The 15,217-nt window shown below is 40.3% G+C and overlaps 1 protein-coding gene across 1 annotated transcript in view; it reads right to left on the bottom strand.

The window, feature by feature from the left end:
* Nucleotides 1–15,217, bottom strand: part of Stlk (Ste20-like kinase) — a gene marked incomplete in the record, with an annotated part of 179,338 nt that overhangs the window by 45,407 nt on the left and 118,714 nt on the right. Inside the window, 1 exon segment of the mRNA XM_053800467.2 lies at nucleotides 14,289–14,460. Coding sequence (XP_053656442.2) covers nucleotides 14,289–14,460 — 172 coding nt within the window.

Raw genomic sequence — 15,217 nt, 5'->3', positions numbered from 1 at the left:
CATTACTTCTCCCTTTGTTTATGATGGCATCTAAAGGTAGTTGTTAGAAACGATTAAATTCAGTGAACATGGTAATGATATTGCTGCGTAGTGTAATAATATGGCTGTGTAGTGTAATAATATAGCTGTGTAGTGTAGCCCGGGGGTATGGCTACATACATGTACTGTACCTACATCTACAGCTACCTACACTGACTTCCTACAAATAAATACTACTCACCTCTTGCCCTACATTAAGACTACAAATATTTTAAGGTAAGTAATGAATGTACTGTAGCAGTAAATGACAGAGATTAAAGAGGTGTGTGCAATGTAGACTAGGGTGCAAGCTTTTGTAGAGAAACACCACCCTGACCAAGCTGAAACAAGCCATATCTGCAACATGTTCTGTGACAAAACCCTGTCCCACTTCAGGGAAATCTTAAAGAGACACCAGAAACAGACCTCTATGGACAGATCTGTTGTGCAACAGGGGTCCAGCGACTCTCAAGCTGGTCCTAGTGGCATTAAAAGACAAAGAAATGAAGTAACCCCAGAGAAGGCTTTGCTACCTGAAGTCTTTATGGAGGGGGATTCCCCTTCCAAACACTAACTCCTCCCTCTTTCCTCTTCCCTATCTTCCAGAAGCCAGCATTAGCCTTCAATAAAGGTATGTAATACTTGCATAATTGTTAAAAAATTATTTTTTTTTTTTGTGAATATTTTTGTCTGGAACGGATTAATTGTATTTCCATTAATTCTTATGGGAAATATTAATTGTACAACTATGATATACTCCTTAGTGTTAAGTAGACTGTAAGCCAATAACGTTAAGTTGGCCCATAATGCCTAGGCATAATAGAGGCTTTCTTTGCATTGCAACCCACTATTATAAATACAAAATCTCAATGTACTGTCTGCAAAGACATAAAATAAATAAATAAATAAATAAATAAATGAACACTGGGGTCATCCCACACACACTAAAAACAACAGACATAGCCCCACTCCACAAAGGTGGCAGTAAAGCAACTTCAAAGAACTACAGACCAATAGCACTAACATCCCATATCATAAAAATTTTTGAGAGGGTTCTAAGAAACAAGATAGCCAACCACCTAGATACCCACCAATTACACAACCCAGGGGGGAAACACGGGTTTAGAGCAGGTCGCTCCTGCCTGTCCCAGCTGCTGGACCACTATGACAAGGTCCTGGATGCTGTAAAGGGATAAACAAAATACAGATGTAGTATACACAGACTTTGCAAAAGCTTTTGACAAGTGTAACCATGGTGGAATAGCACACAAAATGAGTGATAAAGGAATAACCTGAGGACTCAACAGGATTACTACGAATCCTCTTGTTCTCCTCCGTTAATCGCCGCATCTCCATCTTAGCAACCCTAAGCTCCTCTTTTAGCTGCTGGTAGAGTTGCTCAAGAGAGGGCATCCTGGTTCAGATTCACAGAGAGCACACAGACAAGTCTTCACAGAGCTAAGTGCACATCACCACTAAGTACACCTGTGACTGAGAGCATACCATGTAATTAAAAGTGGTAAATCAGGTGCTAAAGGGTCATCTTTTCTTCGATTTATTTTATTATACTCAGCAGCGCTTTCAGTTTTAGCTTTAACCCTTTGAGGGTCGACAGGCCCTCTCCGAAACTCGTTCTCAGGGTCGGCCAAATTTAAAAAAAAAAAAATTATTTTCTCTTATGAAAAGATAGAGAATCTTTTCCCGATCATAACGACACCAAAAGTTTGAAATTTGATAGAAAACTTACGGAATTATGCTCTCGCAAAGTTAGCGGTCTCGGCGATGTTTACGGATCGGCGATTTTGCCCACTTTGAGCCCCATTTTCGGCCAATTTCACTGTACTAGTCGACAAAAAACATGAATATTTCGCTAGAACTCCATTTTTTCTATCGAATGGGTGCAAGAAACCACCCATTTATAAATTCAACTATCCAGTACAGTGGTCAGAATTTAGCAATTTTGCCAATTTCACACAAATTTCAAAAGATGCCAATTTCGGAATAGGGTCCAGAATAAACAAGAAAGACATTCCTGGCACTAAAATGACATTTCCTCTAGTCATTAGTCACGTCTCAAGGCCCCTCTTATATTCTTTTGCTTTCCACTTTGAATTTTTATTCTCACAAAAAATATAAGATTTACTGTTATGCAGACTACTGCATTAGTGTAAAAAATGGTATAAATATTATTGGTGCACTTGTGAAAGAATATTAGACTCACCAGTTGACGTGTATTGCACGCTTGGCACGATTTGTTTACTTTTGAAGTTTGGTAAAAATCGAACATTTCTGCTACTTTGAGCTCAATTTCAAGGCACCTTTCATTGTAAAACCAGTCAAAATCATCTCAATTTCAGTAATATGTCTTCCATTCTATAAAATGAGACCAAGAAAACTAGAATACAACAATAAATACTATACGAAAATACACTGCAAAGTCGCTGATTTATTAAAAAAAAATGGAAAAAGTTTTTTTTTTCTCATTATGCACCGTGTGCTGCAGGATTTTTTTTAGACTGTGCACACTGACCACATAGACCCATTCTTTCATATGAAGGCCTACCAGCTTTCTCCCACTAGATTTGAGGTCGCTAGAATTTATGAGTACTAGTACGTCAAAAACCCCTACGCGTAAGACGTACTAGTACGACGAAAACCCTCAAAGGGTTAAAATAATTATTTTAGTCCATATATTCATATTTGTTAGTGGTTAACAGTAAATGTTTTTTTATTTTTGATAATTGCAACAGCCTATTCTCTACTTGCCTTCTGTAGATACTTATTTACATCCTCCTTTACTCTTATTAATACAAATATCAATCCTGATATCAACCTCTTATTAAACTGCACAAATAATCCTAACAGTAACTGCCATTACTACACTACTACTCAGGCTAAAACTCGACTTAGTGCCAGCAAGAACATAACAGTTTTCAACTATAATGTTAGATCACTGAGTTAACTCTATAATGACCTCCTTGCACTGCTGAAGTCTCAAAATGCTAATTTAACTTTCATTATTCTTACTGAAACCTGGCTCAAACAAGATTTGACAGACATATTTACCATACCTGATTACACAGCCATACATAACTGCAGGCCTGACCAACTAGGAGGAGGCACTGCCATCTATTACTCTGATGAACTGGAATGTATGAAATTTACTTGCACAAGGGACGACAGTGGTGAATGTATAATAGCTAAATTCGCATCAAAAAACCTAAAAAAACACCTATAACAGTTGAAGCAGTCTATAGATTACCACAAACAAATTCTTACACTTTTAGTGGTAACCTTAGAAACAAGATAACTGACTCAGAGCTGAATAAACACCACCTGATACTTAACCTCATCCAAGCAGCTGACTCTCCAGTAGCTGATTTCACAAACACTATGAGCAACTGCTTGCTACTACCCCATATAACTAAGGCAACAGAATCTCCGAGACAAGTGCCTCATTACTTGACCAAATCTGGATCAACAGTAGGTAGTAGGTTGGTAGACAGCAACCACCCAGGGAGGTACTACTGTCCTGCCAAGTGAGTGTAAAACAAACCTTTAATTGTTTTACATGATGGTAGGGTTGCTGGTGTCTTTTTTCTGTCTCATAAACATGCAATATTTCAGGTACATCTTGCTACTTCTACTTACACTTAGGTGACACTACACATACATGTACAAGCATATATATACACACCCCTCTGGGTTTTCTTCTATTTTCTTTCTGGTTCTTGTTCTTGTTTATTTTCTCTTATCTCCATGGGGAAGTGGAACAGAATTCTTCCTCCTTAAGCCACATGTGTTGTAGGAGGCGACTAAAATGCCGGGAGCAAGGGGCTAGTAACCCCTTCTCCTGTATAAATTACTAAATTTAAAAAGAGAAACTATCGTTTTTCTTTTTGGGCCGCCCTGCCTTGGTGGGATAAGGCCGGTTTGTTGAGAAAAAAGAAAAAATCTGGATCAACACTATATCTCCACTATAAGCAGGTATAATCACAGACAACACTACAGACCACTACCCCACCTTTCTCATAACCAACTTATGTAAACTGCCTCAAGACTTGAGAATCATCTCATTCGCCTACATGACGAGTCATCAGTAAATAATTTAATATTAGCACCAGGTGACATTAATTGGCAGGGAGAGCTAGATGACAGCAATAATATTCACAAAGACGTCAAAACTTTTTTACAAAAAACCCAAGACCTCTATAACATGCATTGCCCAATCAAAATGAAGCAGATCACAGCAGAGACTAAAGAGCCCATGGCTAACAAATTGTATCCTCAAATCCATTGATAAGAGGCACCAATTTGAAAAACTGTTCAGATTAGGACTAATTACTAAAGAACTAACTAAATCAGTGGTATTCATTGCGCGGCTCGCAATGACTCAATTCACGGCTCTCGAAAAATATATAAATTAATAAAAAAAAATACAGTGGACCCCCGCATACCGGACGCATCGCATACCGTACAATCCGCATACCGGACGCTTTGATCGCAAAAATTTTGCCTCGCATACCGCCCAAAAACCCGCTCACCGCCCTTCGTCCGAGACGCGTCCAATGTGCGGCCTGAGCCACGCTCACATGTTCCCCCGGTGTCATTGTTTACCAGCCAGCCTCCGCGGTAACATCCAAGCATACAATCGGAACATTTCGTATTATTACAGTGTTTTTTCTGGAAAATAAGTGACCATGGGCCCCAAGAAAGCTTCTAGTGCCAACCGTACAGCAATAAGGGTGAGAATTACTATGGAGATGAAGAAAAAGATCATTGATAAGTATGAAAGTGGAGTGCGTGTCTCCGAGCTGGCCAGGTTGTATAATAAACCCCAATCAACCATCGCTACTATTGGTGGTACAGCTGCTGCTGCTGCTGTACCACCGTCAGCTGCTGCTGCACTGTCAGCTGCTGCTGCTGTACCACCGTCAGCTGCTGCTGCTGCTGTAGTACCGTCTGCTGCTGCTGTAGCATCGTCTGCTGCTGCTGTAGCATCGTCTGCTGCTGCTGTAGCATCATCTGCTGCTGCTGTAGCATCGTCTTCTGCTGCTGTAGCATCGTCTGTTGCTGCTGTAGCATCGTCTGTTGCTGCTGTACCACCGTCAGCTGCTGCTGCTGCTGTAGCATCGTTTGCTGCTGCTGCTGCTGTAGCATCGTCTGCTGCTGCTGTAACATCGTCAGTTGCTGCTGTAGCATCGTCTGCTGCTGCTGTAGCATCGTCTGTTGCTGCTGTAGCATCGTCTGTTGCTGCTGTACCACCGTCAGCTGCTGCTGCTGCTGCTGCCGTAGTATCGTCTGCTGCTGCTGTAGCATCGTCTGTTGCTGCTGTACCACCGTCAGCTGCTGCTGCTGCTGTAGCATCGTCTGATGCTGCTGTAACATCATCTGCTGCTGCTGTAGCATCGTCTGTTGCTGCTGTAGCATCGTCTGTTGCTGCTGTACCACCGTCAGCTGCTGCTGCTGCTGTAGCATCGTCTGCTGCTGCTGCTGCTGTAGCATCATCTGCTGCTGCTGTAACATCGTCAGTTGCTGCTGTAGCATCGTCTGCTGCTGCTGTAGCATCGTCTGTTGCTGCTGTAGCATCGTCTGTTGCTGCTGTACCACCGTCAGCTGCTGCTGCTGCTGTAGCATCGTCTGCTGCTGCTGCTGCTGTAGCATCGTCTGCTGCTGCTGTAACATCGTCAGTTGCTGCTGTAGCATCGTCTGCTGCTGCTGTAGCATCGTCTGTTGCTGCTGTAGCATCGTCTGTTGCTGCTGTACCACCGTCAGCTGCTGCTGCTGCTGTAGCATCGTCTGCTGCTGCTGTAACATCGTCAGTTGCTGCTGTAGCATCGTCTGCTGCTGCTGTAGCATCGTCTGTTGCTGCTGTAGCATCGTCTGTTGCTGCTGTACCACCGTCAGCTGCTGCTGCTGCTGCTGTACCACCGTTGTTGGTGTGGCTTATTGAGAATACCAAGAAACAATTAACCCCAGAGGATTTTCCACCCAGGATAACCCAAAAAAGTCAGTGTCATCGAAGACTGTCTAACTTATTTCCATTGGGGTCCTTAATCTTGTCTCCCAGGATGCAACCCACACCAGTCGACTAACACCCAGGTGAACAGGGAAAATGCCTGGAACTAGTGCTCATATTGGTGAATTTAGAGCCAGCAAAGGTTGGTTTGAGAGATTTAAGAATCGTAGTGGCATACACAGTGTGATAAGGCCTGTTCTGGAAGAAAATACCAAACAGGACCTACAGTACTCAGGAGGAAAAGGCACTCCCAGGACACAGTGTCTCATCAGTCATTGCTGCATCTTCAATAAAGGTAAGTGTCATTTATTCTTCATTTAGTAGAGTAGTACATGCACAATATATATTGTGCATGTACTACTCTACTATTGTGCATGTATCCTTCTCTTTGTGTGTAGGAAAATGTATATTTCATGTGGTAAAAATTTTTTGTTCATACTTTTGGGTGTCTTGCACGGATTAATTTGATTTCCATTATTTCTTATGGAGAAAATTCATTCGCATACCGAACATTTCGCATAACAGCCAGCCCTCTTGCACGGATTAAGGTCGCTATGCGGGGGTCCACTGTATATAGAAAAATAATTTTTCAAGTAAGATACATATTTTCATGAGGTGAGATGGAAGACAAAGTCACAGTAAGAAATAACATTCTAACATCCCTACCCTAGTCGTACAGAAATCATACGTGTCCACTACGGGAAACTGATCAGGGTCACCGTCTAGCTCTAGGCGTCGGTGCTCTCGCTGAATCAGTTGAGTTCAAGCTTTCGGGGGAGACTGGACGTATTTCATTACTCTATGAGATTTGTGTTTGAAAATAGGCAACAGATATTTGAGACTGCGGCAACATATATGAAAGTAACGGCTTAACTGTTGCTGCTTGTGGAAGCTAGCTGCGATGGGCTAGTTTTACTTGAAACCAAAGTGCAGTCAAGTAGTGTCCATTATGATGGATCGATTTGTGGTTAAACAAAAACGCAATAGTGATGAACAGCCATCCCAGACCCGACCAGTAGAAAAGGAGGATGGAGGAGAAACGAGTGGTCAACAAAGAGACTGTGAGGGACAGGTAACCAAAAAGAGAAAGGTACGAGCGATACAAGATGAACATAGAAAATTTCAAGAAAAATGGATGGAAGAATTTGCCTTCGTGCTTCATGATACAAATTCATTATGTTTAATTTGTCAAAAGGTGTGCTCTGCTTTCAAACGCGGAAATTTAGAACATCATCTCAAAACAACACATCCAAACTTCAGTAAGATGTACCCGCCTGGGAGTAGCCTGAGAAAAAATAAAATTGAGCAACTTACTACTGCCTTGATAGTAGGACAGCAAAAACTGATTCACAGATCGACCTCTACTGCTGAAAATTTGACAGAGGCATCATTTGAAATTGCATGGATCTTGGCTAAGCATAAGAAGGCCTTTACAGACGCAGAGATAATTAAAGAGTGTTTTTTGGCCTCGTCTGAAATAATGTACGCTGACTTTAATAACAAAGATGAAATCATAAAGCAAATTAGAGGACTACAGCTATCAGACACAACAGTAATGAGAAGGGTAGAAGAACTTGGTAAAGAGATTCGTGGCCAGTTGATTGCAGATTTATCAGCTGCACCATGTTTTAGCATTGCATTGGATGAAAGCACAGATGTGTGTGACGTTGCTCAAGTGTGTGTATGGGCCAGGTTTCCGAAAGAAGACTCTTTTCGGGAGGAACTACTGTGTTTGTTACCACTGCAAGGCCAAAGGAGAGGAGAGGATATATTAAGTGCACTTCTATTCTTTTTCCATGAGAACAACCTGAACTGGTCAAATCTAGCATCTGTGTGCACTGATGGGCCTGCCTCGTATGGGCCAGTAGGCCTTCTGCAGTGTTCCTACATTCTTATGTTCTTATGTTCTTAAAGGGAAAGAGAAGGGAGTTGTCGGTTTGATAAGGAAGAGGGAAGAGATACCCAACTTTGCCACTTTTCATTGCATCATACACCAGGAAGCACTTGTGGCAAAACTAAAAAACTGTGAGTTGCAAAATGTGATGTGGCTGGTTGTGCGAGTGGTCAATTTTATTGTTTCACGAGCACTAAATCACCGCCAGTTTCGCGAACTGTTGGAGGAGTATGAAACAGAATATGGTGATTTAGTGATGCATAACGAGGTGAGATGGTTGTCTCGTGGCAGAGTACTTGAACGATTTTTTAGTCTCCTCCCTCAAATTTGTGAGTTCCTTAGAAGTAAAGGAAAAAGCCAGCCAGAATTAGAGAATCCTGAATGGATAATGAAGATGGCTCTTTTGACTGATATCACCTGTCATCTGAATTCACTGAATCTACAGTTGCAGGGGCAAAATAAACATCCAGGTAGTATGCTGCGTGTAGTCATTGCATTCCAAAACAAGATTACAACACTATTCATACCAAACAGACAATTTGTTTACTTTCCAAAGCTCAGAAAAGCCATCATAAATGATCCAGAATATTTGCAATGTTTCAGCTATGATGCATTTGAGGAAGTACTAAGGGAGTTGAGGGAGGAATTTCAATCAAGATTTCAGGATTTAATGGAGTACAGGGATTTTTTTAATTTCATTGATAACCCCTTCCATGTACCAGTGTCCTCCCTGACCTCAGTTATCACAGATCTTTGCCCTGATCGTGCTGCAGTGGAATGTGAGATTGTTGAGCTGCAAACAAATGACACCCTTAAAGCCCTGAATGCTAAACACAAAGCAGATGTCTACCACTTCTGGAACTTGGTCCCTGACACAGACTATCCATCTTTGAAGCAGTGTGTGCAAAAGGTGATGTCCTTTTTTGTGAGCACATACACTTATGAATCAACATTTTCAACAATGAAAATTGTGAAGAAAAAACAGAGAAACAAACTGACCAATGCGCATCTGGATTGTCTTACAAGGATTGCAGTGACAAACTACAAGTATTCCATGACAAGAGTTAAGCAGCAGCTAGTACACTTCCGCTCATCACAGCATTAAGTAAGTTTGGTCTTTATTTTGCTATTAATAACAAGATATGCAGGCTAATAACCCCTTCTCCTGTATTTATTACTAAATTTGAAAGGAGAAACTTTCGTTTTTCCTTTTGGGCCACCCCACCTCGGTGGGATACGGCTGGTACGTTGAAAGAAGAAGAATGCAGGCTAATATTACCATGTCTAATTTTTCTCATTTACTATATTGCACCAGCAGCTCAGTACTACTTAACTTAGTTGAGTTACGCTAACTTGCAGTAGCTGCAGCTCTCTCAATCAATGTGTTTAACCGAAGTGGCTCTCTTGCAAAAATTAGTGAATAACACTGGACTAAATGATACATGTCAATACTTACAAAACTAATATAAAAATCAAAGCAAATGTATTATGAAAATAGATTTATTGAAATAAAAGGTAATATGAAAAGAACCTGGCAAACCCTTTCTGAAATTTTGGGCTCTAGAAAACTGTCTAGAAACAGAGACAAACTTAACTAAACCAAATGAACCTCACATACATCCTATAGACATGGCCAACAAACTTAATGGCTTCTTCTCTACTGTAAGATCAAAGCTAGCAAGCAAAATTCCAAATACAAATACTCAGCCGAAAGATTACCTCGCTGACAACTACCCAAATACTCTATCTAGCTTCAACTAATTCTACTGAAGTCTCACTCATCATTAAATCTTTAAAAAACAAGGCACAAGATCTAAATAACTTGCCACCATTCATAAATAAAAAAGCAGCTCATGTGCTGTCGCCCATTATTGCAACACTGTTTAATAAATCTGTAGAGTCCTCAATTTTCTCAACCATATTCAAGACAGCAAGAGTTACCCCAATACTCAGAGGAGGTAATCAGATTGATTTGAACAGCTATAGACCTACAGCAAACTTGCCCTTACTTTCTATTAAAAAAAAAAAAACTACTTTATGCCTACTTTATACCCAACAACATACTTAACCCCTGCCAGTTTAGGTTTAGACCCAAAAAAGTTCGAATGATGCTGTTATACAAATGCTTGAACTATTATATACAGCCCACGATAAAAATGAATATCCACTGGGGCTTTTCACTGACCTATGGAAAGCATTTGATAAAGTGGACCACAATCTCCTGCACCTAAAACTAAATAATTATGGCATCAGAGGACATTCTCTCAGTTACCTAAAATCTTATCTTAACAATAGACAACAGTCTGGCTGGATAGTGGAGTCAACTCCACTATCCAGCCTGTAGCTGTGAGTGCCCCAGGGTAGTATCCTAGACCTACTCCTCTTTCTCATCTAGATCAATGATCTCCCCAATGCATCTCAATTCCTTAAACCAGTTCTAATTGCAGATGACACTACTAATGTCTACTCTCACTCAAACCCAGCTATACTTAGAAACACTGTAAACAACGAGCTGCTAAAAATATATATATATGTACTTGGATGATGACCAACAAACTCACTTTCTACATAGACAAAACATACTTCATGCTCTTTGGAAACAGAGCCTTAAATATCCAACTTAATATATCGATAAATGGTTCCCCCATCACAAGACACACTGAGGGTAAATTTCTAGGTCATCACCTTGATTGTAACATTAAATTTCATTCTCACATCCAGCATATATTCAAGAAAATTTCCAAATCAGTAGACCATCCTTTCCAAGATATGGTATAATGTACCCCAAATGACACTCCTTACCCTATACCACTCTTTAACCTGTTAACTGTCCAAATGTAGATCTACATTCGCTCGCCCAGTGCTCCGAATATTTTGAAAAAAAAAAAAATCCTTTTTTTTTAAATCAAAAAGGGCAATTTTCTGTGTGTAATAAGACCAAAAAAAAATTTTAGGACCAGTACTTACTGAGATATAAGACTGTGATGTTGGCAATAGATGCTCACCTGATGGCAACATGGAGTCCTGCTGCTTGCAGAAGTGTTGCCAGTATACCTTTTCACTAGTTTTTATATTATTTTATATAATTTTTATGTTCTGATAATTACAATTTATAGTAGTTCTGACACTAACATTAGGTACCGAAATTGTACTCAAATTGTCACTAACACACTGACAGGTGAACATTTACACCTGCCTTGGTCAGGAATATATACAAAGTATTTATAGGTCCCAGCAATGTTTTAGACACACTGGAGCATACATGTAACTCCTCGAAGCATGGTGTTAAGATGAGTGTTAAACTGCTGACAGGGTAAGCAGTGGAGTGACACGATGATCATACACTGCTACATGGAACCCTGGCTATTTGCTTTCACTGTTACACATAAACATGTCTGTCTGTCTGTCTAGCTATGTCTGTTTATCCGGCTTTCTGTCTGCCTGAGTGTGTGTCTGTCTTTCTGTCTGCCTGTGTGTGTGTGTCATTCTGTCTGTCTGCTTGTGTGTGTCTTTCTGTCTACTTGTCTCTTGTCTCAAAGTTGCTCATGAACCAACTGGTATTACACACGATCATATCTTATTCCTGAACAAGTGAAAGTGCATATTACTTGCCAGTTGCCAGTCATGCTTATTATGCATTATATCTACAAGCACAGTATAGCACTGTGTCTGGATTTTTTCGGTTATCCTAGGTAATTCACACTATGTTTAACTGTATTTACGTATGTGTACCTGTGAGATAGAGACAAATAGACAGAGACAGAGAAAGTGATAGACAGAGAGAGATAGATACAGACAGACAGACAGACAGACAGACAGACAGACAGACAGACAGACAGAGACAGCCAATCAGCTAGCCAGCCACTGGCCAGCCAGCCGGTGGCTGGCCGAACACGTATTACACGTTCTGGGATTGTTTCTTTTAGACGACACTACCAGTGGTACCAAAACTGAAAGGGTGTTGCACATGGGTTATTATCAAGGTTTTTGATATTTCTGCGACCACTTGTGGCCACATTCACCTCAAAGCCCCTAAACTCAGGGTCAACATCACTTGCCTCTTAAAAAGGGAGTGTTAATACAACATGACATCAGCGAATCCTTGGTGTTTGCCGCGCTGTTTGCTCTAACTGGCACTCAATTGAAATGGTGCTCCCATAAGGTACTAAGTGGTCCCATATTTTTTTAATACTGCACACACCGAGTGTCAAGACCCAATCAACGCTGACCTGACATCTCAGGCAAATCGTGCCAAATTTGGAGGCAGGATAAATAAAACACAGGTCTACGTTCGAAGCACTAGCGGTAAGAGCGTAGATCTATGTTTGGACAGTTTAACGGGTTAATATATCCCTACTTCACCTATGGCATTTGTGCCTGGGGATCAACCACAGCCAACCACCTAAACCTTTAATAACCCAACAAAAAACTGTTGTGCAGATGATTACCAGCTCCTGTGCCAGACAACACACCCCACCACTTTTCAAAAGCCTGAACCTACTAAATGTATGAGACACACACTCATATTATTGTGCCTGCTATATATACAGAACATTAAACTCCAATATAAACCATCCACTTAAACCTCTCCTTGATAGCTACAACAGAACACACAGTCACAATACAAGGCACAAGGCACTCTTCGACATCCCTCGTGTCAGTCTCACACCATGGAAAAATGCAATGCACAAAAAGGGCCCGAAGATCTGGAATTCACTACCTGAACCAATAAAGGAACCCCAACTACAAAGAAATTTAGGGTTATGCTTAAAAATCATCTCATCTCTCAATACTAACCAAACCAACCAAAACAACTTCTAATCAGTTTGAAGCAGCTCTTCCAAATATTATATGACCTCTAGTCCTAGGTAGTAGGTTGGTAGACAGCAACCTTTCAGGGAGGTACTACCGTCCTGCAAAGTGAGTGTAAAACGAAAGTCTGTAAATGTTTTATATGATAGTAGGATTGCTGGTGTCTTTTTTTGTCTCATAAATATGCGAGATTTCAGGACCGTCTTGATATTTCTACTTACATTTAGGTCATGCTATAAATACTTCAAGAGTGTATTAGTCAGTAGTGGAAGGAAGGCGGGGTAGGGGTCGGCCTAGGAAAGGTTGGAGGGAGGGGGTAAAGGAGGTTTTGTGTGCGAGGGGCTTGGACTTCCAGCAGGCATGCGTGAGCGTGTTTGATAGGAGTGAATGGAGACAAATGGTTTTTAATACTTGACGTGCTGTTGGAGTGTGAGCAAAGTAACATTTATGAAGGGGTTCAGGGAAACCGGCAGGCCGGACTTGAGTCCTGGAGATGGGAAGTACAGTGCTGCACTCTAAAGGAGGGGTGTTAATGTTGCAGTTTAAAAACTGTAGTGTAAAGCACCCTTCTGGCAAGACAGTGATGGAGTGAATGATGGTGAAAGTTTTTCTTTTTCGGGCCACCCTGCCTTGGTGGGAATCGGCCAGTGTGATAATAAAAAAAAATAAAAAAAAAATACATGCATGTACAAGCATATATATACATATACCCTTCTGAGTTTTCTTCTATTTTCTTATTAGTTCTTGCTTATTTCCTATCTCCATGGGGAAGTGGAACAGAATTCTTCCTTTGTAAGCCATGCGTGTCATAAGAGGTGACTAAAATGCTAGGAGCAAGGGGCTAGTAACCCCCTTCTCCTGTATATATTACTAAAATTAGAAAGAGAAACTTTTGTTTTTCTTTTTGGGTCACCCTGCCTCAGTGGGATACAGCCGGTTTGTTGACAGAAGCAGCAAATGACCTCTAATTAGCAGATGTTAATCCATAAAATATTACTGTTTGAACCATTATTTGTAATATTGTTTGTATTATGTGCAACAGCAAGATTATTCTTATAAACCTCCACCCTGACTACCTCACATTAGTATTAAGATAAAATAAAGGTTCATTAAAAAGTTAACCACTCTTATCTTGTCTAGACTTAAGTAGCTATTATGTACTAGGATTAGTCTGCCTGAAATGTCCCAGCATGATGGTGACTTTCTTTGTACTTAACAAATCAAAATTGTAATTACACAATGTAACCTTTGCAAAGAAATAAAACCTTTATTCTTTATTTTTTAGTACATATCTGTGACTAGGAGCATGCCACCACATGTCCAGTACATACCTGTGACTGCTTTCAAGGTTTCTTTCCTACACATGCAGCCTAGCTTGAGGTCAGACTTCCTTGCTGACTGCCTGATCAACCAGACTGTTGCTGCCAGTAGCCTTCAGGCCTACACAGCCAACACAAAGACTGGCAAAATACTCTGCCATTTCAACATAGATAAGAAGAGAGGAAGAGAGATAAGACTGGTGCTGGTGCTACAAAGAGACCTCACCTGTGCAAGCAGCTCAGGACTGGCCCAGTTAAGATTGTAGCGTGCCTGGGGAGGATAACAATGGACGGTTTTCTGCAGTCTGGTGCTGTCCATGATGCAGGTGCTGTGACGCAACCCACTCAGTGCTACCCGACCTATACTGTCTATTAATATATGACTTCCTCTCACCGCCCTGAAAAACACAGAGTTAAGTTATAAAAAAAATTGCATTTACAAAAATAGCTGAGTACAGTAAAACCTTCATTTAATAGATGGCAGTTTAATGCATTTCAGATCTTAAAAATTACAGACTTGTTTGTTATTTTTAAGTACACTGTATTTCCTGGATAAATTTATTTTGGATTTAACCCTTTCACTGTCCAGATCCCCGACCTAAAATCTGTACACAATATCCAAGAATTTAAAAAATAAAATTGTTATTTTTTCTTATGAAATGGTAGAGAATTTTTTTCTGGAGGCAATAAAACAAAAACTACAATATTTGATGGAAAACTGACATAATTACACCTTTGTGAATTCTGCTGCATCAGTGATATTTACGCATTGGCGATTTGCCCACTGAGCCCTATTTTAGGCTAATTACATTGTTTCAACTGACCAAATTCTTAGCTATTTCACTAGTATGTCTTCCATTTTATTGACTGAGCACAAGAAATTGCCCATTGAACTATTTCAACTATCCAATAAAGTGAGCAGAAATTGGTAATTTGGCCAATTTCACATAAATTTCAAAATATTCCAATTTCAAAATATGGTTTAGAATAAACAATGCAGATGCATTCCTGTTCATTAATTACATTCTCAGGCTTTACACATGAATTCCATTTTGAATTTTTCTCACAAAAAATATAAGATTTACTGTCATGTAATATTTTAATAATAACATCAGTGCATTCGTGAATGCATATTAGATCCACCAGAGTGACGTG

The sequence above is a fragment of the Cherax quadricarinatus genome, chromosome 3 (assembly GCF_038502225.1).
Source record: "Cherax quadricarinatus isolate ZL_2023a chromosome 3, ASM3850222v1, whole genome shotgun sequence".
Lineage (NCBI taxonomy): Eukaryota > Metazoa > Arthropoda > Malacostraca > Decapoda > Parastacidae > Cherax > Cherax quadricarinatus.
The sequence above is the reverse complement of the archived record's forward strand: the minus strand, read 5'-3'. Positions and strand labels throughout refer to the sequence as shown.